At 50.6% G+C, this 27,596-nt stretch overlaps 2 protein-coding genes across 3 annotated transcripts in view; both read right to left on the minus strand.

Moving 5' to 3' along the window:
* Nucleotides 1-24,709, minus strand: part of LOC308356903 (uncharacterized protein) — a gene marked incomplete at both ends in the record, with an annotated part of 118,596 nt that extends 93,887 nt beyond the window's left edge. The window contains 2 exons of one of the 2 annotated variants that reach the window (XM_080826273.1): nt 16,819-16,893; nt 23,865-24,709. In XM_080826273.1, the coding sequence (XP_080682399.1) occupies nt 16,819-16,893; nt 23,865-24,709 (920 nt within the window). The remainder of the gene's footprint in view (nt 1-16,818; nt 16,894-23,864) is intronic. The other variant, XM_080826277.1, reaches the window with a different exon arrangement.
* LOC308356930 (uncharacterized protein) lies at nt 1,989-2,639 on the minus strand (the record flags this gene model as incomplete). The annotated part of the gene is made up of 1 exon (XM_080826324.1): nt 1,989-2,639. The coding sequence occupies one exon, from the start codon at nt 2,637-2,639 to the stop codon at nt 1,989-1,991; it is 651 nt and encodes a 216-aa protein (XP_080682450.1).
* Nucleotides 24,710-27,596: the final 2,887 nt, after the last annotated feature.

Raw genomic sequence — 27,596 nt, forward strand, 5'->3', positions numbered from 1 at the left:
AAGGAGCAGAGGAGCCACCCTCTAACTCCCTGTCTTGTAAGTTTTTGTAGAAGTGGTGGCAGACCCCATGGAGCGAGGTTAATGAGAGCAAACCATAGACATGAGCAGAGGCAGGGGTAGATATGGATATTCATTCGGGTGTCTTTTGCCTTAAATGCCCTGATCCGCACGCTAGTGCAGAGTATGGTGCTACTCGTGGCTCCCGCTGTTCACCCACACTGTTCTTCAGGGAATTGTGTCGACCTAGGGGTGGACCACAGCTGGGCATCTGGACCCTCCCTTCTTTCTACGCACCAGGGGTTGTCCACGGCTAGTGATAGGTGATGTAGGAGTACATAGGCTCAGCCCACTTGCCTCTAAGAGGAGCAGTCCCCTACCCCAGTCCACACCCCTCATCTGTGGGGTCGGCAAGTGGGCGTGGAATTGGACGGAAACCACATTTTGCATTCGTTCCTTTTAGACCCCTAATTTGTCTCCCTCCATTTCTTTTCTTTTCTTTTTTTAAAAATGATTTTATTTACTTTTTTGAGAGAGAAACAGTGAGAGAGAGCATGAGAGGCGAGAAGTTCAGAGGGAGAGGCAGACTTCCCATGGAGCTGGGAGCCCGATGCGGGACTCGATCCTGGGACTCCGGGACCATGACCTGAGTCGAAGACAGTTGCTTAACCAACTGAGCCACCCAGGCGCCCTCTCCCTCTGTTTCTCACGGATTTCTCCCGAGAGGTCTTCCTTGCACATCGTGTTTTAGTCTCTGGTTTTTTGAGTGCGGTGTAAGCATCGCAGATGGGGACCGTTCCCCTGAAACAGGCCTCCTCTAGGGAGACAGCTCCTAACATGGTGGTCTGAGTTCCTCATGGGAGCGTGTCCTGTCCCTCAGGGGCGGAGAATGATACTTTAGGAACTGGAGACCCATAGTCTAAGACCAAGTGTGCAAATACTGTAGGAAGAAACAGCATATAGTGAAAAGATCAAGTGCTTCCGTGGAGAATAATGTTCAGGGGTGGCCTGCCACCACGGTTACCGTGCCTGTTGTATGGAAATGTTTCGAAGGCCCTGATCCTGAGCTCCGGAAGGCTGGCGTTAGGGTGATGTCAGGAGCAGGCTCCAAAAACAGAGGTCTGAGAGCAAGTAGTTTGTTTGGGAGGTGATCTCAAGAAGCGCCGTAGGGAACGTGAGAAGTGATCCAGGGAAGGGATGGAAGCCAATCCAGAATGATTTCCAGAGCAGGTAAGCCCTGTAGGTGGCTGAGGTGCAGTCCTGGCTGAGGACCCCTGGTCTCACACCCCCCACTCGAGGGGAAAGGGGCTAGAGCACTTCATCCACCAAGTGCTGCCCACTGGTTGAGGACTTCTCCTAGAGACTTCCTCTCCCTAGCTGTGGCCTGCCAAGAATTTCCTCCCTCATCTAGACAAAGGGCTCAGCAGAGAGCAGCGGGTGCTTGCTATAAACCACCAGTGTCGATGTCAGCGTGGAGAGTGCTGAGGGGATAGAGGTGGAAATCCTAAAGTCCTCTGCGGTGGACTCCCCTTTCTGCAGGGAGCACCAGAAATACAACCGACCCGCTAAGGGTAACAGTTCACGAGGGAAAAATAATGAGACACAAGGCCCTTCGATCTGTATGCCTGGAGACGTTCAGGTTTATTTGAGGTATAGGAGCATCTCTATATGAGGAAACCTGGCAGGAAAGAAGAGTGTGAGTGGGATGACACGCTGGCTGAGAGGTTTCAGAGAAAATGCAAGCTCCGTATTCCCTTGGGAGGGAGCTAGTAAGGAGGAGGCGGGGAGGAGGGTGTTGTTGGTGGGGGAGTGCATTTGGAGGCCACGTCTGTTGACAGGGCGGCCGGAACTGAGGCTTGACAGTTGTCCTGTCACGATTCCGCGCACAGTGGGACTACCTGAGGAAGATTGGTTGATGAAAGTCAGCGGGGTGCCGGCCAGGATCCTCAGCAGCAGAAGCCACTAGAGCAGGTTGGGGAGCAGCAGGTGGTCTAGCAACAGCTGGGGCGGCAGCAGCTGGACACACAGCAGCTGGGGCGGCAGCAGGTGGTCCTGCAGCAGGTGGTCTGGCAGCAGGTGGGGCGGCAGCAGCTGGACACACAGCAGCTGGGCCTGCAGCAGCTGGAGCCGCAGCAGGAGGGGCGGCAGCAGCTGGACACACAGCAGCTGGGGCGGCAGCAGGTGGTCCTGCAGCAGGTAGTCTGGCAGCAGGTGGGGCGGCAGCAGCTAGAGGTGCAGCAGCTGGGCCTGCAGCAGCTGGAGCCACAGCAGCTGGAACCACAGCAGGAGGGGCGGCAGCAGCTAGAGATGCAGCAGCTGGGCCTGCAGCAGCTGGAGCCACAGCAGCTGGAGCCACAGCAGGAGGGGCGGCAGCAGCTGGACACACAGCAGCTGGGGCGGCAGCAGGTGGTCCTGCAGCAGGTGGTCTGACAGCAGGTGGGGCGGCAGCAGCTGGAGCCGCAGCAGCTGGGCCTGCAGCAGCTGGAGCCGCAGCAGGAGGGGCGGCAGCAGCTGGACACACAGCAGCTGGGGCGGCAGCAGGTGGTCCTGCAGCAGGTGGTCTGGCAGCAGCTGGGGCGGCAGCAGGACTCCTCGCCACAGCCCTGGTCAGAGCAGACGGAGCCACAACAGGAGCTGACCATGGTGTCAGAGGCTGGAGGTTCTGGGTGGGTTTCCAGGAAAGCGAAGGTCTTGAGTGTGGAAGTGTCTGTCCTCGTGCCATGGCCTCTATATACTGCCCAAACCGGGTGATTTGTCAACCCGTCTTCCTTGTTGTTGTTTACCCATTATTTAAGTAATTATCAGATGCACAGTAGTGTTTGTCTATGTAATGGTTTAAGCTCGTGGGACACAAATTTTCCTTTCTAGATGGGATCAATTCTGTCAGGTCTGCTTTTCCTCCTGACTCACACCACTGGCATCTTCTGGACCACTGTCTTCTCCCCTTCCTCTGCAGAGGGCTGTTACCTGATAGGTGGCATTTGCAATTACATTCTTCCCCTCCCCTCGTGTATCCCCTAGCGGGATGGGATCAGGGCCAACCTATCTCTGGCCGTGCATTTCTTCCAATGGTCAGTGGGGAGGGAACTCCATGTGCATAGGGTGGCATGTGGGAAGGGGCATGAGACAAGAGGAAAAGGCCCTGTAGTATGGGTCACTGTTGAGCAATGAGGAAGGGGACAGCTGTCTATGTGTGTGTGACGTTGTTGACCCTTGCCACGGGAATGGGTTTTCTGGGGGGTGTTTCTGTCTCTGGGTCACGTTGTCTACCCTAAAACCGTGGCAGGCCACTATCTGAATGGGTCCCGCCACTGCCCTGATTCGTAGTTCCGGAAGGGTTAAGTTTGCGGTCACATATCTTTGTGTTGCCTTTCTCTGGATGGTCTTTAGATTCTGAAAGACTTAGCCTCACCTTCATTCTTATGTCGTTCGTATTTAAAAATACTCTTCAATGGAACAGAAAGGAAATGTAGCAAAATCCGAATGTGCCTCTCCTCAGAATTTATCCCCAGACCTGGGAAAGGTACAGCACATTTTTTTTTTTTTTTTTTTTGTGGGGAGGGGGCGTGTCCACTGGAAATCGGAATGGATGTTAGTCAAGGTAACTTTGTTCAGTTACTGTTTCTCCTGCTCTACTTAGCGATAGTCCAACGTCGGGATGCGGCAGTCATCCGAAGGGCCTGTTAAATATGTCGGGACACATCCTCCAGGTTCTGATGACATGGGGAGCCTGAGGTTTGGCATTTCTGACAAGTACCCAGGTGATGTTGATGTTGAAGTCCCAGGGACCATCCTTAGAGACGTACCCCTTTATTCTGTTCGTTCATGCTTTGAGCAGGTGCCTCTGTCAGGTTCCTCACCACTGCTTTTCGATTAGAGGAAGCACCCCCCACCTCACACACACACACAACTGCAATATGCCATGCAAAGAACCAGAAGAGCTCATAGTAGTGTCATTTAACTAAGTTTAAGGCAAAGTGGCCAAGATGACAATTTGTTAAGAACAGAGATTTAGTCATAAAGAAGTCATGTCGTCACTCTTTCTTGTTTGCCTTTTATGATTGATTTTCTGTTTTTGGTGGACTTTACACACAGTGAAGTTAAAAAAATCCTGTGTGTAGTCGTCCATAGTGGTGAATTTTGATACACAGAAGCCCATCCGTGTAATCCCCGCATCTATCGGGATAGAACATTTCCATTATACTGGACGGGCCCCACCTGCCCTTTAATAACGTCCTCCCAGTCACAGAGGTGATTGCTGTTTCAGTAGGTTTTCTTTTACCATGGATCTCTTTTGATCTGGAACATCAAACAGACACTACACGTAGGTCTAGTGTGCGCGTGTGTGTGTGTGTGTGTGTGTGTGTACATACTATTCATATAGTCTGTAGAATTTCTCTTTGGTTGGGCACCATTGACTTGGCTTCTGCCTGTAAGAATCACTAATGTTGATGCACATATATCACTAGTTCAGTCGGCGCCGTCCTAGTGACGTACCAAGACTCCTTTGAAGTCATAGCTTTAAATTTCATGGTAGGGAGACCATCCGTCCCTAAAGGTAAGCTTTCATTTAAAATCTTAAATAGAGTATGGATTTCAGTTCACCCTAATTTTTTAAACAAATCTTTCATCTGATGGAAAATGCATAGAACTGAAAAACATGTGGCCTATACGAGCATAAGATACAAAACAGTTATGGAGCAAATACTTGTATAGCCAAAGCTTGAGTCCCGAAATAGAACTCTGTTGCCACCAAGAAGGCTCTTGACATGTCCTTTGTTGACCAGAGTCGTTTTTCCCATGCTACAGATGATTACCGTGCTGATTTTTCAAGTAACGTTTTCATTTATTTTCCTTATGGTCTTATTAGGTGGGTATGCACACCTAAACAACATAGTTTGATTTTTATATGTTTCTGATTTTTCAAAAGAGAATTCTGATTTGATTCTTTCACTCAGTATTATGGAAGAGTTCTGGTCGGCAGACTCCAAGATGGCCTTCAAGATGCTATCCACCACTTGGTGTTCACGGTCTCCTGTATTTCCCTCCTGTCAAGTAACGTGCTTCTAAACCATGGCAGATGGCACCATCAAGGGGCTGAGTTTCCAAGGGCTGTGGCTTTCATCTCAAAGCCAACCCCTTCTCTCTCTCTCTCTCTCTCTCTCTCTCTGTCTCTGGCTTTGATGAAGCCTGGTACAATGTGGGAGAGATCCTTGCAGCAGAGAACTGAGCACAGTCCCGATTCACCATCCAGCAAGGAAGCAAGGTCCCTACTCTAGCGGGCCTCAAGGAACTGAATCCCGCCAGGGAGCATGTAAGTGAAGTGAGAAGTGGCTTCTTCCCCAGTGGAGCCCTCACCTGAGACCTCAGTGCCAGGCAGCACCTTGCGTGCAGCCCTGGGAAACCCGGTGAAATGGAGGGTCTAGGTGGGCCGTACCTACCGAGATATCGGATCCACAGAAACTGAGATCGTAAATGAGTGTCACTTGAAACTGCTAAATTTTGCGGTAGTACTGTGTAAGAACGGATAAGCAGAACAAATTCATCTAGGACGACTGCTCACACAGGTGAGAAAGGAGGAATTAAAAAGTGCAGAGAAGGGGCACCTGGAAGGCTCAGTGTGTTAAGCCTCTGTCTTTGGCTCAGGTCACGATCTCGGGGTCCTGGGATCAAGCCCCGCATCGGGCTCTCTGCTCAGCAGGAAGCCTGCTTCCCTCTCTCTCTGCCTGGTTCTCTGCCTACTTGTGATCTCTCTCTGTCTCTCTCTGTCTCTGTCTCTGTCTCTGTCTCTCTCATTCTGTCTAATAAATAAATAAATAAAAAATCTTAAAAGGGAAAAGAAAAAAAAAAAAAGGAACCATGCGGAGAATGAGAAGTGCTAAAACTGATGTGGTCCTAAAGCCAGAAAGTCCAAACGGCCTCGATTCCCTAGGAGAGATCTGGGGGCACTCTTGTTTACTCAGCTATCCAGGAGTCATCAAGTATCGGTGTCAGCAGGTCACTGAGGTAGTACTGCCCATTCTCTGAAGTCAGAGGTTGTGTTGGGATTGCTGGGACCAGGAATATGCTCCCTAGGAATAATGGGAGGATAATATCCCTGAATGGCCGAGTCCAGATGGCAGCATTTAACTCTAGGAAGTAATGTGTGTATTATTATGTGATGGCCAACCAGATTGGAATGCCAAGGGTCAGAATGATGTGAAACCCTCAGAGACCTAACGATATGGATCATAGAGCATGGTGTCCCTCATAAGGGGATATGGGCAGCCGGGGGCTGGGGAGGTGGACGTGGCTCCTGGGGAGCTCAGTCGGTTCAGCTTCTGCCTTTGGCTCAGGTCATGGTCCTGAAGGGTTGGGATGGAGCCCCGCATCGGGCTCCCTGCTCAGATGAGAGTCTGCTTCTCCATCAGCCCCTCACCCTGACTGAGCTTGGTCTCTCTCCATCTCTGTCTCTGTCTCTCTTTCTCCCCCTGAAACAGTCCAACAAGGATATAGGTAGCCAAATACAGTGCACCTTGGGGTGTGTGTGTGTGTGTGTGTGTGTGTGTCCTTAAAAGAGCTTAAGAATACAGGAACAAAGGCCGAGGTTCTTGATCCCAATGGAAGGTCATGATCCCTGACATAGTTTGAGGACCCCAGGCTGTTCTCAGACCCATTAACTCATCAATGGAGAGACCAGTCTTTTTGGATGAAGGACCACAGGAAGTGTGTATCATAGAATTTCCTTAGTCCTTGCCCAGCAATCTATAGCCATTGACCCATGGGAATCTGGAATACTCATATGTTGGCAGGCTTTCGGACATGGGACCTGCGTTGAACTGGACTGCAGGATATCCAAAACCTTTCATGGCCCCTGTATGAATAAACGGATCTAGAGGTTAGAGTGCAAGGAGAAGTTTGCGCATCATCTTCATCCCGGTGATCCATTTGGGGGAATTTGTGCCTCCTTCTCCTCTAAGTGTAGGCTGTGTGCATCTAGGGGTCGTGTCTCCAAGAGAGGAAAGCTAGCTTGAGGGGAACATGGTCAAATGTGATTGGTATGAAAACTCTGGGTGGCACCTTATCCCTTTGGGTTTCTAGTGTCAGGAAATCATCAAGCACAGAAGGGAGCTCTGGGAGCCATTAGGAAGATGTTTAGCATTGAGCGGATCCACAGGGGGCATTCTTGGTATTGCTATTCCCAGAACCAACTGCCGATGAGCAAGTAGTGTAGCCTGAAGAGGACATAGGAATCATGGGCTCGGCACTCTCAGGGATGGGGTTTGAGGTCAGTGTCCCAGGCAAGTCAGCTAAAGGAGCAGAGGAGCCACCCTCTAACTCCCTGTCTTGTAAGTTTTTGTAGAAGTGGTGGCAGACCCCATGGAGCGAGGTTAATGAGAGCAAACCATAGACATGAGCAGAGGCAGGGGTAGATATGGATATTCATTCGGGTGTCTTTTGCCTTAAATGCCCTGATCCGCACGCTAGTGCAGAGTATGGTGCTACTCGTGGCTCCCGCTGTTCACCCACACTGTTCTTCAGGGAATTGTGTCGACCTAGGGGTGGACCACAGCTGGGCATCTGGACCCTCCCTTCTTTCTACGCACCAGGGGTTGTCCACGGCTAGTGATAGGTGATGTAGGAGTACATAGGCTCAGCCCACTTGCCTCTAAGAGGAGCAGTCCCCTACCCCAGTCCACACCCCTCATCTGTGGGGTCGGCAAGTGGGCGTGGAATTGGACGGAAACCACATTTTGCATTCGTTCCTTTTAGACCCCTAATTTGTCTCCCTCCATTTCTTTTCTTTTCTTTTTTTTAAAATGATTTTATTTACTTTTTTGAGAGAGAAACAGTGAGAGAGAGCATGAGAGGCGAGAAGTTCAGAGGGAGAGGCAGACTTCCCATGGAGCTGGGAGCCCGATGCGGGACTTGATCCTGGGACTCCGGGACCATGACCTGAGTCGAAGACAGTTGCTTAACCAACTGAGACACCCAGGCGCCCTCTCCCTCTGTTTCTCACGGATTTCTCCCGAGAGGTCTTCCTTGCACATCGTGTTTTAGTCTCTGGTTTTTTGAGTGCGGTGTAAGCATCGCAGATGGGGACCGTTCCCCTGAAACAGGCCTCCTCTAGGGAGACAGCTCCTAACATGGTGGTCTGAGTTCCTCATGGGAGCGTGTCCTGTCCCTCAGGGGCGGAGAATGATACTTTAGGAACTGGAGACCCATAGTCTAAGACCAAGTGTGCAAATACTGTAGGAAGAAACAGCATATAGTGAAAAGATCAAGTGCTTCCGTGGAGAATAATGTTCAGGGGTGGCCTGCCACCACGGTTACCGTGCCTGTTGTATGGAAATGTTTCGAAGGCCCTGATCCTGAGCTCCGGAAGGCTGGCGTTAGGGTGATGTCAGGAGCAGGCTCCAAAAACAGAGGTCTGAGAGCAAGTAGTTTGTTTGGGAGGTGATCTCAAGAAGCGCCGTAGGGAACGTGAGAAGTGATCCAGGGAAGGGATGGAAGCCAATCCAGAATGATTTCCAGAGCAGGTAAGCCCTGTAGGTGGCTGAGGTGCAGTCCTGGCTGAGGACCCCTGGTCTCACACCCCCCACTCGAGGGGAAAGGGGCTAGAGCACTTCATCCACCAAGTGCTGCCCACTGGTTGAGGACTTCTCCTAGAGACTTCCTCTCCCTAGCTGTGGCCTGCCAAGAATTTCCTCCCTCATCTAGACAAAGGGCTCAGCAGAGAGCAGCGGGTGCTTGCTATAAACCACCAGTGTCGATGTCAGCGTGGAGAGTGCTGAGGGGATAGAGGTGGAAATCCTAAAGTCCTCTGCGGTGGACTCCCCTTTCTGCAGGGAGCACCAGAAATACAACCGACCCGCTAAGGGTAACAGTTCACGAGGGAAAAATAATGAGACACAAGGCCCTTCGATCTGTATGCCTGGAGACGTTCAGGTTTATTTGAGGTATAGGAGCATCTCTATATGAGGAAACCTGGCAGGAAAGAAGAGTGTGAGTGGGATGACACGCTGGCTGAGAGGTTTCAGAGAAAATGCAAGCTCCGTATTCCCTTGGGAGGGAGCTAGTAAGGAGGAGGCGGGGAGGAGGGTGTTGTTGGTGGGGGAGTGCATTTGGAGGCCACGTCTGTTGACAGGGCGGCCGGAACTGAGGCTTGACAGTTGTCCTGTCACGATTCCGCGCACAGTGGGACTACCTGAGGAAGATTGGTTGATGAAAGTCAGCGGGGTGCCGGCCAGGATCCTCAGCAGCAGAAGCCACTAGAGCAGGTTGGGGAGCAGCAGGTGGTCTAGCAACAGCTGGGGCGGCAGCAGCTGGACACACAGCAGCTGGGGCGGCAGCAGGTGGTCCTGCAGCAGGTGGTCTGGCAGCAGGTGGGGCGGCAGCAGCTGGACACACAGCAGCTGGGCCTGCAGCAGCTGGAGCCGCAGCAGGAGGGGCGGCAGCAGCTGGACACACAGCAGCTGGGGCGGCAGCAGGTGGTCCTGCAGCAGGTAGTCTGGCAGCAGGTGGGGCGGCAGCAGCTAGAGGTGCAGCAGCTGGGCCTGCAGCAGCTGGAGCCACAGCAGCTGGAACCACAGCAGGAGGGGCGGCAGCAGCTAGAGATGCAGCAGCTGGGCCTGCAGCAGCTGGAGCCACAGCAGCTGGAGCCACAGCAGGAGGGGCGGCAGCAGCTGGACACACAGCAGCTGGGGCGGCAGCAGGTGGTCCTGCAGCAGGTGGTCTGACAGCAGGTGGGGCGGCAGCAGCTGGAGCCGCAGCAGCTGGGCCTGCAGCAGCTGGAGCCGCAGCAGGAGGGGCGGCAGCAGCTGGACACACAGCAGCTGGGGCGGCAGCAGGTGGTCCTGCAGCAGGTGGTCTGGCAGCAGCTGGGGCGGCAGCAGGACTCCTCGCCACAGCCCTGGTCAGAGCAGACGGAGCCACAACAGGAGTTGACCATGGTGTCAGAGGCTGGAGGTTCTGGGTGGGTTTCCAGGAAAGCGAAGGTCTTGAGTGTGGAAGTGTCTGTCCTCGTGCCATGGCCTCTATATACTGCCCAAACCGGGTGATTTGTCAACCCGTCTTCCTTGTTGTTGTTTACCCATTATTTAAGTAATTATCAGATGCACAGTAGTGTTTGTCTATGTAATGGTTTAAGCTCGTGGGACACAAATTTTCCTTTCTAGATGGGATCAATTCTGTCAGGTCTGCTTTTCCTCCTGACTCACACCACTGGCATCTTCTGGACCACTGTCTTCTCCCCTTCCTCTGCAGAGGGCTGTTACCTGATAGGTGGCATTTGCAATTACATTCTTCCCCTCCCCTCGTGTATCCCCTAGCGGGATGGGATCAGGGCCAACCTATCTCTGGCCGTGCATTTCTTCCAATGGTCAGTGGGGAGGGAACTCCATGTGCATAGGGTGGCATGTGGGAAGGGGCATGAGACAAGAGGAAAAGGCCCTGTAGTATGGGTCACTGTTGAGCAATGAGGAAGGGGACAGCTGTCTATGTGTGTGTGACGTTGTTGACCCCTGCCACGGGAATGGGTTTTCTGGGGGGTGTTTCTGTCTCTGGGTCACGTTGTCTACCCTAAAACCGTGGCAGGCCACTATCTGAATGGGTCCCGCCACTGCCCTGATTCGTAGTTCCGGAAGGGTTAAGTTTGCGGTCACATATCTTTGTGTTGCCTTTCTCTGGATGGTCTTTAGATTCTGAAAGACTTAGCCTCACCTTCATTCTTATGTCGTTCGTATTTAAAAATACTCTTCAATGGAACAGAAAGGAAATGTAGCAAAATCCGAATGTGCCTCTCCTCAGAATTTATCCCCAGACCTGGGAAAGGTACAGCACATTTTTTTTTTTTTTTTTTGTGGGGAGGGGGCGTGTCCACTGGAAATCGGAATGGATGTTAGTCAAGGTAACTTTGTTCAGTTACTGTTTCTCCTGCTCTACTTAGCGATAGTCCAACGTCGGGATGCGGCAGTCATCCGAAGGGCCTGTTAAATATGTCGGGACACATCCTCCAGGTTCTGATGACATGGGGAGCCTGAGGTTTGGCATTTCTGACAAGTACCCAGGTGATGTTGATGTTGAAGTCCCAGGGACCATCCTTAGAGACGTACCCCTTTATTCTGTTCGTTCATGCTTTGAGCAGGTGCCTCTGTCAGGTTCCTCACCACTGCTTTTCGATTAGAGGAAGCACCCCCCACCTCACACACACACACAACTGCAATATGCCATGCAAAGAACCAGAAGAGCTCATAGTAGTGTCATTTAACTAAGTTTAAGGCAAAGTGGCCAAGATGACAATTTGTTAAGAACAGAGATTTAGTCATAAAGAAGTCATGTCGTCACTCTTTCTTGTTTGCCTTTTATGATTGATTTTCTGTTTTTGGTGGACTTTACACACAGTGAAGTTAAAAAAATCCTGTGTGTAGTCGTCCATAGTGGTGAATTTTGATACACAGAAGCCCATCCGTGTAATCCCCGCATCTATCGGGATAGAACATTTCCATTATACTGGACGGGCCCCACCTGCCCTTTAATAACGTCCTCCCAGTCACAGAGGTGATTGCTGTTTCAGTAGGTTTTCTTTTACCATGGATCTCTTTTGATCTGGAACATCAAACAGACACTACACGTAGGTCTAGTGTGCGCGTGTGTGTGTGTGTGTGTGTGTGTGTACATACTATTCATATAGTCTGTAGAATTTCTCTTTGGTTGGGCACCATTGACTTGGCTTCTGCCTGTAAGAATCACTAATGTTGATGCACATATATCACTAGTTCAGTCGGCGCCGTCCTAGTGACGTACCAAGACTCCTTTGAAGTCATAGCTTTAAATTTCATGGTAGGGAGACCATCCGTCCCTAAAGGTAAGCTTTCATTTAAAATCTTAAATAGAGTATGGATTTCAGTTCACCCTAATTTTTTAAACAAATCTTTCATCTGATGGAAAATGCATAGAACTGAAAAACATGTGGCCTATACGAGCATAAGATACAAAACAGTTATGGAGCAAATACTTGTATAGCCAAAGCTTGAGTCCCGAAATAGAACTCTGTTGCCACCAAGAAGGCTCTTGACATGTCCTTTGTTGACCAGAGTCGTTTTTCCCATGCTACAGATGATTACCGTGCTGATTTTTCAAGTAACGTTTTCATTTATTTTCCTTATGGTCTTATTAGGTGGGTATGCACACCTAAACAACATAGTTTGATTTTTATATGTTTCTGATTTTTCAAAAGAGAATTCTGATTTGATTCTTTCACTCAGTATTATGGAAGAGTTCTGGTCGGCAGACTCCAAGATGGCCTTCAAGATGCTATCCACCACTTGGTGTTCACGGTCTCCTGTATTTCCCTCCTGTCAAGTAACGTGCTTCTAAACCATGGCAGATGGCACCATCAAGGGGCTGAGTTTCCAAGGGCTGTGGCTTTCATCTCAAAGCCAACCCCTTCTCTCTCTCTCTCTCTCTCTCTCTCTCTGTCTCTGGCTTTGATGAAGCCTGGTACAATGTGGGAGAGATCCTTGCAGCAGAGAACTGAGCACAGTCCCGATTCACCATCCAGCAAGGAAGCAAGGTCCCTACTCTAGCGGGCCTCAAGGAACTGAATCCCGCCAGGGAGCATGTAAGTGAAGTGAGAAGTGGCTTCTTCCCCAGTGGAGCCCTCACCTGAGACCTCAGTGCCAGGCAGCACCTTGCGTGCAGCCCTGGGAAACCCGGTGAAATGGAGGGTCTAGGTGGGCCGTACCTACCGAGATATCGGATCCACAGAAACTGAGATCGTAAATGAGTGTCACTTGAAACTGCTAAATTTTGCGGTAGTACTGTGTAAGAACGGATAAGCAGAACAAATTCATCTAGGACGACTGCTCACACAGGTGAGAAAGGAGGAATTAAAAAGTGCAGAGAAGGGGCACCTGGAAGGCTCAGTGTGTTAAGCCTCTGTCTTTGGCTCAGGTCACGATCTCGGGGTCCTGGGATCAAGCCCCGCATCGGGCTCTCTGCTCAGCAGGAAGCCTGCTTCCCTCTCTCTCTGCCTGGTTCTCTGCCTACTTGTGATCTCTCTCTGTCTCTCTCTGTCTCTGTCTCTGTCTCTGTCTCTCTCATTCTGTCTAATAAATAAATAAATAAAAAATCTTAAAAGGGAAAAGAAAAAAAAAAAAGGAACCATGCGGAGAATGAGAAGTGCTAAAACTGATGTGGTCCTAAAGCCAGAAAGTCCAAACGGCCTCGATTCCCTAGGAGAGATCTGGGGGCACTCTTGTTTACTCAGCTATCCAGGAGTCATCAAGTATCGGTGTCAGCAGGTCACTGAGGTAGTACTGCCCATTCTCTGAAGTCAGAGGTTGTGTTGGGATTGCTGGGACCAGGAATATGCTCCCTAGGAATAATGGGAGGATAATATCCCTGAATGGCCGAGTCCAGATGGCAGCATTTAACTCTAGGAAGTAATGTGTGTATTATTATGTGATGGCCAACCAGATTGGAATGCCAAGGGTCAGAATGATGTGAAACCCTCAGAGACCTAACGATATGGATCATAGAGCATGGTGTCCCTCATAAGGGGATATGGGCAGCCGGGGGCTGGGGAGGTGGACGTGGCTCCTGGGGAGCTCAGTCGGTTCAGCTTCTGCCTTTGGCTCAGGTCATGGTCCTGAAGGGTTGGGATGGAGCCCCGCATCGGGCTCCCTGCTCAGATGAGAGTCTGCTTCTCCATCAGCCCCTCACCCTGACTGAGCTTGGTCTCTCTCCATCTCTGTCTCTGTCTCTCTTTCTCCCCCTGAAACAGTCCAACAAGGATATAGGTAGCCAAATACAGTGCACCTTGGGGTGTGTGTGTGTGTGTGTGTGTGTGTCCTTAAAAGAGCTTAAGAATACAGGAACAAAGGCCGAGGTTCTTGATCCCAATGGAAGGTCATGATCCCTGACATAGTTTGAGGACCCCAGGCTGTTCTCAGACCCATTAACTCATCAATGGAGAGACCAGTCTTTTTGGATGAAGGACCACAGGAAGTGTGTATCATAGAATTTCCTTAGTCCTTGCCCAGCAATCTATAGCCATTGACCCATGGGAATCTGGAATACTCATATGTTGGCAGGCTTTCGGACATGGGACCTGCGTTGAACTGGACTGCAGGATATCCAAAACCTTTCATGGCCCCTGTATGAATAAACGGATCTAGAGGTTAGAGTGCAAGGAGAAGTTTGCGCATCATCTTCATCCCGGTGATCCATTTGGGGGAATTTGTGCCTCCTTCTCCTCTAAGTGTAGGCTGTGTGCATCTAGAGGTCGTGTCTCCAAGAGAGGAAAGCTAGCTTGAGGGGAACATGGTCAAATGTGATTGGTATGAAAACTCTGGGTGGCACCTTATCCCTTTGGGTTTCTAGTGTCAGGAAATCATCAAGCACAGAAGGGAGCTCTGGGAGCCATTAGGAAGATGTTTAGCATTGAGCGGATCCACAGGGGGCATTCTTGGTATTGCTATTCCCAGAACCAACTGCCGATGAGCAAGTAGTGTAGCCTGAAGAGGACATAGGAATCATGGGCTCGGCACTCTCAGGGATGGGGTTTGAGGTCAGTGTCCCAGGCAAGTCAGCTAAAGGAGCAGAGGAGCCACCCTCTAACTCCCTGTCTTGTAAGTTTTTGTAGAAGTGGTGGCAGACCCCATGGAGCGAGGTTAATGAGAGCAAACCATAGACATGAGCAGAGGCAGGGGTAGATATGGATATTCATTCGGGTGTCTTTTGCCTTAAATGCCCTGATCCGCATGCTAGTGCAGAGTATGGTGCTACTCGTGGCTCCCGCTGTTCACCCACACTGTTCTTCAGGGAATTGTGTCGACCTAGGGGTGGACCACAGCTGGGCATCTGGACCCTCCCTTCTTTCTACGCACCAGGGGTTGTCCACGGCTAGTGATAGGTGATGTAGGAGTACATAGGCTCAGCCCACTTGCCTCTAAGAGGAGCAGTCCCCTACCCCAGTCCACACCCCTCATCTGTGGGGTCGGCAAGTGGGCGTGGAATTGGACGGAAACCACATTTTGCATTCGTTCCTTTTAGACCCCTAATTTGTCTCCCTCCATTTCTTTTCTTTTCTTTTTTTTAAAATGATTTTATTTACTTTTTTGAGAGAGAAACAGTGAGAGAGAGCATGAGAGGCGAGAAGTTCAGAGGGAGAGGCAGACTTCCCATGGAGCTGGGAGCCCGATGCGGGACTTGATCCTGGGACTCCGGGACCATGACCTGAGTCGAAGACAGTTGCTTAACCAACTGAGCCACCCAGGCGCCCTCTCCCTCTGTTTCTCACGGATTTCTCCCGAGAGGTCTTCCTTGCACATCGTGTTTTAGTCTCTGGTTTTTTTGAGTGCGGTGTAAGCATCGCAGATGGGGACCGTTCCCCTGAAACAGGCCTCCTCTAGGGAGACAGCTCCTAACATGGTGGTCTGAGTTCCTCATGGGAGCGTGTCCTGTCCCTCAGGGGCGGAGAATGATACTTTAGGAACTGGAGACCCATAGTCTAAGACCAAGTGTGCAAATACTGTAGGAAGAAACAGCATATAGTGAAAAGATCAAGTGCTTCCGTGGAGAATAATGTTCAGGGGTGGCCTGCCACCACGGTTACCGTGCCTGTTGTATGGAAATGTTTCGAAGGCCCTGATCCTGAGCTCCGGAAGGCTGGCGTTAGGGTGATGTCAGGAGCAGGCTCCAAAAACAGAGGTCTGAGAGCAAGTAGTTTGTTTGGGAGGTGATCTCAAGAAGCGCCGTAGGGAACGTGAGAAGTGATCCAGGGAAGGGATGGAAGCCAATCCAGAATGATTTCCAGAGCAGGTAAGCCCTGTAGGTGGCTGAGGTGCAGTCCTGGCTGAGGACCCCTGGTCTCACACCCCCCACTCGAGGGGAAAGGGGCTAGAGCACTTCATCCACCAAGTGCTGCCCACTGGTTGAGGACTTCTCCTAGAGACTTCCTCTCCCTAGCTGTGGCCTGCCAAGAATTTCCTCCCTCATCTAGACAAAGGGCTCAGCAGAGAGCAGCGGGTGCTTGCTATAAACCACCAGTGTCGATGTCAGCGTGGAGAGTGCTGAGGGGATAGAGGTGGAAATCCTAAAGTCCTCTGCGGTGGACTCCCCTTTCTGCAGGGAGCACCAGAAATACAACCGACCCGCTAAGGGTAACAGTTCACGAGGGAAAAATAATGAGACACAAGGCCCTTCGATCTGTATGCCTGGAGACGTTCAGGTTTATTTGAGGTATAGGAGCATCTCTATATGAGGAAACCTGGCAGGAAAGAAGAGTGTGAGTGGGATGACACGCTGGCTGAGAGGTTTCAGAGAAAATGCAAGCTCCGTATTCCCTTGGGAGGGAGCTAGTAAGGAGGAGGCGGGGAGGAGGGTGTTGTTGGTGGGGGAGTGCATTTGGAGGCCACGTCTGTTGACAGGGCGGCCGGAACTGAGGCTTGACAGTTGTCCTGTCACGATTCCGCGCACAGTGGGACTACCTGAGGAAGATTGGTTGATGAAAGTCAGCGGGGTGCCGGCCAGGATCCTCAGCAGCAGAAGCCACTAGAGCAGGTTGGGGAGCAGCAGGTGGTCTAGCAACAGCTGGGGCGGCAGCAGCTGGACACACAGCAGCTGGGGCGGCAGCAGGTGGTCCTGCAGCAGGTGGTCTGGCAGCAGGTGGGGCGGCAGCAGCTGGACACACAGCAGCTGGGCCTGCAGCAGCTGGAGCCGCAGCAGGAGGGGCGGCAGCAGCTGGACACACAGCAGCTGGGGCGGCAGCAGGTGGTCCTGCAGCAGGTAGTCTGGCAGCAGGTGGGGCGGCAGCAGCTAGAGGTGCAGCAGCTGGGCCTGCAGCAGCTGGAGCCACAGCAGCTGGAACCACAGCAGGAGGGGCGGCAGCAGCTAGAGATGCAGCAGCTGGGCCTGCAGCAGCTGGAGCCACAGCAGGAGGGGCGGCAGCAGCTGGACACACAGCAGCTGGGGCGGCAGCAGGTGGTCCTGCAGCAGGTGGTCTGACAGCAGGTGGGGCGGCAGCAGCTGGAGCCGCAGCAGCTGGGCCTGCAGCAGCTGGAGCCGCAGCAGGAGGGGCGGCAGCAGCTGGACACACAGCAGCTGGGGCGGCAGCAGGTGGTCCTGCAGCAGGTGGTCTGGCAGCAGCTGGGGCGGCAGCAGGACTCCTCGCCACAGCCCTGGTCAGAGCAGACGGAGCCACAACAGGAGTTGACCATGGTGTCAGAGGCTGGAGGTTCTGGGTGGGTTTCCAGGAAAGCGAAGGTCTTGAGTGTGGAAGTGTCTGTCCTCGTGCCATGGCCTCTATATACTGCCCAAACCGGGTGATTTGTCAACCCGTCTTCCTTGTTGTTGTTTACCCATTATTTAAGTAATTATCAGATGCACAGTAGTGTTTGTCTATGTAATGGTTTAAGCTCGTGGGACACAAATTTTCCTTTCTAGATGGGATCAATTCTGTCAGGTCTGCTTTTCCTCCTGACTCACACCACTGGCATCTTCTGGACCACTGTCTTCTCCCCTTCCTCTGCAGAGGGCTGTTACCTGATAGGTGGCATTTGCAATTACATTCTTCCCCTCCCCTCGTGTATCCCCTAGCGGGATGGGATCAGGGCCAACCTATCTCTGGCCGTGCATTTCTTCCAATGGTCAGTGGGGAGGGAACTCCATGTGCATAGGGTGGCATGTGGGAAGGGGCATGAGACAAGAGGAAAAGGCCCTGTAGTATGGGTCACTGTTGAGCAATGAGGAAGGGGACAGCTGTCTATGTGTGTGTGACGTTGTTGACCCCTGCCACGGGAATGGGTTTTCTGGGGGGTGTTTCTGTCTCTGGGTCACGTTGTCTACCCTAAAACCGTGGCAGGCCACTATCTGAATGGGTCCCGCCACTGCCCTGATTCGTAGTTCCGGAAGGGTTAAGTTTGCGGTCACATATCTTTGTGTTGCCTTTCTCTGGATGGTCTTTAGATTCTGAAAGACTTAGCCTCACCTTCATTCTTATGTCGTTCGTATTTAAAAATACTCTTCAATGGAACAGAAAGGAAATGTAGCAAAATCCGAATGTGCCTCTCCTCAGAATTTATCCCCAGACCTGGGAAAGGTACAGCACATTTTTTTTTTTTTTTTTTTGTGGGGAGGGGGCGTGTCCACTGGAAATCGGAATGGATGTTAGTCAAGGTAACTTTGTTCAGTTACTGTTTCTCCTGCTCTACTTAGCGATAGTCCAACGTCGGGATGCGGCAGTCATCCGAAGGGCCTGTTAAATATGTCGGGACACATCCTCCAGGTTCTGATGACATGGGGAGCCTGAGGTTTGGCATTTCTGACAAGTACCCAGGTGATGTTGATGTTGAAGTCCCAGGGACCATCCTTAGAGACGTACCCCTTTATTCTGTTCGTTCATGCTTTGAGCAGGTGCCTCTGTCAGGTTCCTCACCACTGCTTTTCGATTAGAGGAAGCACCCCCCACCTCACACACACACAACTGCAATATGCCATGCAAAGAACCAGAAGAGCTCATAGTAGTGTCATTTAACTAAGTTTAAGGCAAAGTGGCCAAGATGACAATTTGTTAAGAACAGAGATTTAGTCATAAAGAAGTCATGTCGTCACTCTTTCTTGTTTGCCTTTTATGATTGATTTTCTGTTTTTGGTGGACTTTACACACAGTGAAGTTAAAAAAATCCTGTGTGTAGTCGTCCATAGTGGTGAATTTTGATACACAGAAGCCCATCCGTGTAATCCCCGCATCTATCGGGATAGAACATTTCCATTATACTGGACGGGCCCCACCTGCCCTTTAATAACGTCCTCCCAGTCACAGAGGTGATTGCTGTTTCAGTAGGTTTTCTTTTACCATGGATCTCTTTTGATCTGGAACATCAAACAGACACTACACGTAGGTCTAGTGTGCGCGCGCGCGTGTGTGTGTGTGTGTGTACATACTATTCATATAGTCTGTAGAATTTCTCTTTGGTTGGGCACCATTGACTTGGCTTCTGCCTGTAAGAATCACTAATGTTGATGCACATATATCACTAGTTCAGTCGGCGCCGTCCTAGTGACGTACCAAGACTCCTTTGAAGTCATAGCTTTAAATTTCATGGTAGGGAGACCATCCGTCCCTAAAGGTAAGCTTTCATTTAAAATCTTAAATAGAGTATGGATTTCAGTTTACCCTAATTTTTTAAACAAATCTTTCATCTGATGGAAAATGCATAGAACTGAAAAACATGTGGCCTATACGAGCATAAGATACAAAACAGTTATGGAGCAAATACTTGTATAGCCAAAGCTTGAGTCCCGAAATAGAACTCTGTTGCCACCAAGAAGGCTCTTGACATGTCCTTTGTTGACCAGAGTCGTTTTTCCCATGCTACAGATGATTACCGTGCTGATTTTTCAAGTAACGTTTTCATTTATTTTCCTTATGGTCTTATTAGGTGGGTATGCACACCTAAACAACATAGTTTGATTTTTATATGTTTCTGATTTTTCAAAAGAGAATTCTGATTTGATTCTTTCACTCAGTATTATGGAAGAGTTCTGGTCGGCAGACTCCAAGATGGCCTTCAAGATGCTATCCACCACTTGGTGTTCACGGTCTCCTGTATTTCCCTCCTGTCAAGTAACGTGCTTCTAAACCATGGCAGATGGCACCATCAAGGGGCTGAGTTTCCAAGGGCTGTGGCTTTCATCTCAAAGCCAACCCCTTCTCTCTCTCTCTCTCTCTCTCTCTCTCTCTCTGTCTCTGGCTTTGATGAAGCCTGGTACAATGTGGGAGAGATCCTTGCAGCAGAGAACTGAGCACAGTCCCCATTCACCATCCAGCAAGGAAGCAGGGTCCCTACTCTAGCGGCCCTCAAGGAACTGAATCCCGCCAGGGAGCATGTAAGTGAAGTGAGAAGTGGCTTCTTCCCCAGTGGAGCCCTCACCTGAGACCCCAGTGCCAGGCAGCACCTTGCGTGCAGCCCTGGGAAACCCGGTGAAATGGAGGGTCTAGGTGGGCCGTACCTACCGAGATATCGGATCCACAGAAACTGAGATCGTAAATGAGTGTCACTTGAAACTGCTAAATTTTGCGGTAGTACTGTGTAAGAACGGATAAGCAGAACAAATTCATCTAGGACGACTGCTCACACAGGTGAGAAAGGAGGAATTAAAAAGTGCAGAGAAGGGGCACCTGGAAGGCTCAGTGTGTTAAGCCTCTGTCTTTGGCTCAGGTCACGATCTCGGGGTCCTGGGATCAAGCCCCGCATCGGGCTCTCTGCTCAGCAGGAAGCCTGCTTCCCTCTCTCTCTGCCTGGTTCTCTGCCTACTTGTGATCTCTCTCTGTCTCTCTCTGTCTCTGTCTCTGTCTGTCTCTCTCAGTCTGTCTAATAAATAAATAAATAAAAAATCTTAAAAGGGAAAAGAAAAAAAAAAAGGAACCATGCGGAGAATGAGAAGTGCTAAAACTGATGTGGTCCTAAAGCCAGAAAGTCCAAACGGCCTCGATTCCCTAGGAGAGATCTGGGGGCACTCTTGTTTACTCAGCTATCCAGGAGTCATCAAGTATCGGTGTCAGCAGGTCACTGAGGTAGTACTGCCCATTCTCTGAAGTCAGAGGTTGTGTTGGGATTGCTGGGACCAGGAATATGCTCCCTAGGAATAATGGGAGGATAATATCCCTGAATGGCCGAGTCCAGATGGCAGCATTTAACTCTAGGAAGTAATGTGTGTATTATTATGTGATGGCCAACCAGATTGGAATGCCAAGGGTCAGAATGATGTGAAACCCTCAGAGACCTAACGATATGGATCATAGAGCATGGTGTCCCTCATAAGGGGATATGGGCAGCCGGGGGCTGGGGAGGTGGACGTGGCTCCTGGGGAGCTCAGTCGGTTCAGCTTCTGCCTTTGGCTCAGGTCATGGTCCTGAAGGGTTGGGATGGAGTCCCGCATCGGGCTCCCTGCTCAGATGAGAGTCTGCTTCTCCATCAGCCCCTCACCCTGACTGAGCTTGGTCTCTCTCCATCTCTGTCTCTGTCTCTCTTTCTCCCCCTGAAACAGTCCAACAAGGATATAGGTAGCCAAATACAGTGCACCTTGGGGTGTGTGTGTGTGTGTGTGTGTGTGTGTGTCCTTAAAAGAGCTTAAGAATACAGGAACAAAGGCCGAGGTTCTTGATCCCAATGGAAGGTCATGATCCCTGACATAGTTTGAGGACCCCAGGCTGTTCTCAGACCCATTAACTCATCAATGGAGAGACCAGTCTTTTTGGATGAAGGACCACAGGAAGTGTGTATCATAGAATTTCCTTAGTCCTTGCCCAGCAATCTATAGCCATTGACCCATGGGAATCTGGAATACTCATATGTTGGCAGGCTTTCGGACATGGGACCTGCGTTGAACTGGACTGCAGGATATCCAAAACCTTTCATGGCCCCTGTATGAATAAACGGATCTAGAGGTTAGAGTGCAAGGAGAAGTTTGCGCATCATCTTCATCCCGGTGATCCATTTGGGGGAATTTGTGCCTCCTTCTCCTCTAAGTGTAGGCTGTGTGCATCTAGAGGTCGTGTCTCCAAGAGAGGAAAGCTAGCTTGAGGGGAACATGGTCAAATGTGATTGGTATGAAAACTCTGGGTGGCACCTTATCCCTTTGGGTTTCTAGTGTCAGGAAATCATCAAGCACAGAAGGGAGCTCTGGGAGCCATTAGGAAGATGTTTAGCATTGAGCGGATCCACAGGGGGCATTCTTGGTATTGCTATTCCCAGAACCAACTGCCGATGAGCAAGTAGTGTAGCCTGAAGAGGACATAGGAATCATGGGCTCGGCACTCTCAGGGATGGGGTTTGAGGTCAGTGTCCCAGGCAAGTCAGCTAAAGGAGCAGAGGAGCCACCCTCTAACTCCCTGTCTTGTAAGTTTTTGTAGAAGTGGTGGCAGACCCCATGGAGCGAGGTTAATGAGAGCAAACCATAGACATGAGCAGAGGCAGGGGTAGATATGGATATTCATTCGGGTGTCTTTTGCCTTAAATGCCCTGATCCGCACGCTAGTGCAGAGTATGGTGCTACTCATGGCTCCCGCTGTTCACCCACACTGTTCTTCAGGGAATTGTGTCGACCTAGGGGTGGACCACAGCTGGGCATCTGGACCCTCCCTTCTTTCTACGCACCAGGGGTTGTCCACGGCTAGTGATAGGTGATGTAGGAGTACATAGGCTCAGCCCACTTGCCTCTAAGAGGAGCAGTCCCCTACCCCAGTCCACACCCCTCATCTGTGGGGTCGGCAAGTGGGGGTGGAATTGGACGGAACCCACATTTTGCATTCGTTCCTTTTAGACCCCTAATTTGTCTCCCTCCATTTCTTTTCTTTTCTTTTTTTTTAAATGATTTTATTTACTTTTTTGAGAGAGAAACAGTGAGAGAGAGCATGAGAGGCGAGAAGTTCAGAAGGAGAGGCAGACTTCCCATGGAGCTGGGAGCCCGATGCGGGACTTGATCCTGGGACTCCGGGACCATGACCTGAGTCGAAGACAGTTGCTTAACCAACTGAGCCACCCAGGCGCCCTCTCCCTCTGTTTCTCACGGATTTCTCCCGAGAGGTCTTCCTTGCACATCGTGTTTTAGTCTCTGGTTTTTTGAGTGCGGTGTAAGCATCGCAGATGGGGACCGTTCCCCTGAAACAGGCCTCCTCTAGGGAGACAGCTCCTAACATGGTGGTCTGAGTTCCTCATGGGAGCGTGTCCTGTCCCTCAGGGGCGGAGAATGATACTTTAGGAACTGGAGACCCATAGTCTAAGACCAAGTGTGCAAATACTGTAGGAAGAAACAGCATATAGTGAAAAGATCAAGTGCTTCCGTGGAGAATAATGTTCAGGGGTGGCCTGCCACCACGGTTACCGTGCCTGTTGTATGGAAATGTTTCGAAGGCCCTGATCCTGAGCTCCGGAAGGCTGGCGTTAGGGTGATGTCAGGAGCAGGCTCCAAAAACAGAGGTCTGAGAGCAAGTAGTTTGTTTGGGAGGTGATCTCAAGAAGCGCCGTAGGGAACGTGAGAAGTGATCCAGGGAAGGGATGGAAGCCAATCCAGAATGATTTCCAGAGCAGGTAAGCCCTGTAGGTGGCTGAGGTGCAGTCCTGGCTGAGGACCCCTGGTCTCACACCCCCCACTCGAGGGGAAAGGGGCTAGAGCACTTCATCCACCAAGTGCTGCCCACTGGTTGAGGACTTCTCCTAGAGACTTCCTCTCCCTAGCTGTGGCCTGCCAAGAATTTCCTCCCTCATCTAGACAAAGGGCTCAGCAGAGAGCAGCGGGTGCTTGCTATAAACCACCAGTGTCGATGTCAGCGTGGAGAGTGCTGAGGGGATAGAGGTGGAAATCCTAAAGTCCTCTGCGGTGGACTCCCCTTTCTGCAGGGAGCACCAGAAATACAACCGACCCGCTAAGGGTAACAGTTCACGAGGGAAAAATAATGAGACACAAGGCCCTTCGATCTGTATGCCTGGAGACGTTCAGGTTTATTTGAGGTATAGGAGCATCTCTATATGAGGAAACCTGGCAGGAAAGAAGAGTGTGAGTGGGATGACACGCTGGCTGAGAGGTTTCAGAGAAAATGCAAGCTCCGTATTCCCTTGGGAGGGAGCTAGTAAGCAGGAGGCGGGGAGGAGGGTGTTGTTGGTGGGGGAGTGCATTTGGAGGCCACGTCTGTTGACAGGGTGGCCGGAACTGAGGCTTGACAGTTGTCCTGTCACGATTCCGCGCACAGTGGGACTACCTGAGGAAGATTGGTTGATGAAAGTCAGCGGGGTGCCGGCCAGGATCCTCAGCAGCAGAAGCCACTAGAGCAGGTTGGGGAGCAGCAGGTGGTCTAGCAACAGCTGGGGCGGCAGCAGCTGGACACACAGCAGCTGGGGCGGCAGCAGGTGGTCCTGCAGCAGGTGGTCTGGCAGCAGGTGGGGCGGCAGCAGCTGGACACACAGCAGCTGGGCCTGCAGCAGCTGGAGCCGCAGCAGGAGGGGCGGCAGCAGCTGGACACACAGCAGCTGGGGCGGCAGCAGGTGGTCCTGCAGCAGGTAGTCTGGCAGCAGGTGGGGCGGCAGCAGCTAGAGGTGCAGCAGCTGGGCCTGCAGCAGCTGGAGCCACAGCAGCTGGAACCACAGCAGGAGGGGCGGCAGCAGCTAGAGATGCAGCAGCTGGGCCTGCAGCAGCTGGAGCCACAGCAGCTGGAGCCACAGCAGGAGGGGCGGCAGCAGCTGGACACACAGCAGCTGGGGCGGCAGCAGGTGGTCCTGCAGCAGGTAGTCTGGCAGCAGGTGGGGCGGCAGCAGCTAGAGGTGCAGCAGCTGGGCCTGCAGCAGCTGGAGCCACAGCAGCTGGAACCACAGCAGGAGGGGCGGCAGCAGCTAGAGATGCAGCAGCTGGGCCTGCAGCAGCTGGAGCCACAGCAGCTGGAGCCACAGCAGGAGGGGCGGCAGCAGCTGGACACACAGCAGCTGGGGCGGCAGCAGGTGGTCCTGCAGCAGGTGGTCTGACAGCAGGTGGGGCGGCAGCAGCTGGAGCCGCAGCAGCTGGGCCTGCAGCAGCTGGAGCCGCAGCAGGAGGGGCGGCAGCAGCTGGACACACAGCAGCTGGGGCGGCAGCAGGTGGTCCTGCAGCAGGTGGTCTGGCAGCAGCTGGGGCGGCAGCAGGACTCCTCGCCACAGCCCTGGTCAGAGCAGACGGAGCCACAACAGGAGTTGACCATGGTGTCAGAGGCTGGAGGTTCTGGGTGGGTTTCCAGGAAAGCGAAGGTCTTGAGTGTGGAAGTGTCTGTCCTCGTGCCATGGCCTCTATATACTGCCCAAACCGGGTGATTTGTCAACCCGTCTTCCTTGTTGTTGTTTACCCATTATTTAAGTAATTATCAGATGCACAGTAGTGTTTGTCTATGTAATGGTTTAAGCTCGTGGGACACAAATTTTCCTTTCTAGATGGGATCAATTCTGTCAGGTCTGCTTTTCCTCCTGACTCACACCACTGGCATCTTCTGGACCACTGTCTTCTCCCCTTCCTCTGCAGAGGGCTGTTACCTGATAGGTGGCATTTGCAATTACATTCTTCCCCTCCCCTCGTGTATCCCCTAGCGGGATGGGATCAGGGCCAACCTATCTCTGGCCGTGCATTTCTTCCAATGGTCAGTGGGGAGGGAACTCCATGTGCATAGGGTGGCATGTGGGAAGGGGCATGAGACAAGAGGAAAAGGCCCTGTAGTATGGGTCACTGTTGAGCAATGAGGAAGGGGACAGCTGTCTATGTGTGTGTGACGTTGTTGACCCCTGCCACGGGAATGGGTTTTCTGGGGGGTGTTTCTGTCTCTGGGTCACGTTGTCTACCCTAAAACCGTGGCAGGCCACTATCTGAATGGGTCCCGCCACTGCCCTGATTCGTAGTTCCGGAAGGGTTAAGTTTGCGGTCACATATCCTTGTGTTGCCTTTCTCTGGATGGTCTTTAGATTCTTAAAGACTTAGCCTCACCTTCATTCTTATGTCGTTCGTATTTAAAAATACTCTTCAACGGAACAGAAAGGAAATGTAGCAAAATCCGAATGTGCCTCTCCTCAGAATTTATCCCCAGACCTGGGAAAGGTACAGCACATTTTTTTTTTTTTTTTGTGGGGAGGGGGCGTGTCCACTGGAAATCGGAATGGATGTTAGTCAAGGTAACTTTGTTCAGTTACTGTTTCTCCTGCTCTACTTAGCGATAGTCCAACGTCGGGATGCGGCAGTCATCCGAAGGGCCTGTTAAATATGTCGGGACACATCCTCCAGGTTCTGATGACATGGGGAGCCTGAGGTTTGGCATTTCTGACAAGTACCCAGGTGATGTTGATGTTGAAGTCCCAGGGACCATCCTTAGAGACGTACCCCTTTATTCTGTTCGTTCATGCTTTGAGCAGGTGCCTCTGTCAGGTTCCTCACCACTGCTTTTCGATTAGAGGAAGCACCCCCCACCTCACACACACACACAACTGCAATATGCCATGCAAAGAACCAGAAGAGCTCATAGTAGTGTCATTTAACTAAGTTTAAGGCAAAGTGGCCAAGATGACAATTTGTTAAGAACAGAGATTTAGTCATAAAGAAGTCATGTCGTCACTCTTTCTTGTTTGCCTTTTATGATTGATTTTCTGTTTTTGGTGGACTTTACACACAGTGAAGTTAAAAAATCTTGTGTGTAGTCGTCCATAGTGGTGAATTTTGATACACAGAAGCCCATCCGTGTAATCCCCGCATCTATCGGGATAGAACATTTCCATTATACTAGTATGTCTTCACTTGTCTTTTCATACGCTCCCCACAGTCCTAAATGCAATTGTTTTTTCAGTAAGTTTTCTTTTACCATGGGTCTTTTTTGATCTAAAATATCAAACAGATTCTGCATCTATATGGTTTTGTTTTGGGTGGAAGGTACTAGAGAATGATGATGCTTTCAATGATAATGAATTTTCTTTTCCTTTAAGGTCCTTCTGTTTGCACAAATATCAAATTTCCACAAAGCAGATTAGCAGGCAAAAATAAATTTTTATGGTATACATATGGGAAATCTGTACACACATTGAAATTCCAAAGACCATGAGGCAACTTGATGCTTATATGAGCTAAGGAGAAAGTGGGTGTCTGAGAACACGAAGTGCAGGAAGACCTTTAGGACGGTGAGATGAGATATTTAGAAAACATAGCTTTCCTTATTTTGCAGATAAGTTTCTTATGTGAAATGGAATCACCATTAATATTCTTTTTCTGGTACAAGCAGTGTTTAGGGGAAGATAAGGAATTTTTCTAGAATTTGCTGGGTTATGATTCCCTTTAACTGAAAATGATGTTCATGCAAAAGTGGCTCATTTTGAGGCAGCCTTTTCTTAGCACCTGTACCTCTTAGCATCATCCATGTCACATTTCAGATCATCCCCTCCTCAAGAGAAGCCACCCCATGACCTCACAATCTCAAGAACATTCTCGTCTCTCTTATCGTAATGTACTCTATTTTTTAATTGTCTTCCTAACACTTATCTTTATTTGAAATAACCATGTTCCATCTTCTGCTAATTGTTAGTGTTGCCCTTCCAGAATGGCAGCTCTTGGCGTTACATGCTGAGTTGCTTGAACAGTGCATGGTATAAAGAAAGCCTCCAATAAGTACCTATTGAATGAACGAATTTTGCCCAAGATTCCTTGGGGTCAGGGTCATGGTATGTTTTTACACATATATAAACATAGAAATATTTGTATCAACATGGGAAAAGGTCAGGGATGATACCCATCAATTTAATTTAGAGATGGGAGGAAAGTCATTAGGGAAACTTTTACTTTGTACTTTATAATTTTTTTGAATGTTGGAATTATTAAAGATACTTTTGTCTTCTTTTTAGTATGTTTCAAATAAAATCAAGTTTTAAAATGAACAGGGCATTTGGTTTAGCCAAGAGACATATCTTATGAGCTATCATTTCTTTTGATTACCTCCGCCAGATTTTGTGTGACATTTCCAGGTTTGGGGTGAGGCCTCACTATAAAAGGCTATTGACACCCTGGTGTGCATTGGGTACATGCCAAACTTATTAACATGGCATCAACACCCTTCACACACCTAC

This window comes from Martes martes, assembly GCF_963455335.1.
Source record: "Martes martes genome assembly, chromosome: 16".
Classification (NCBI taxonomy): domain Eukaryota; kingdom Metazoa; phylum Chordata; class Mammalia; order Carnivora; family Mustelidae; genus Martes; species Martes martes.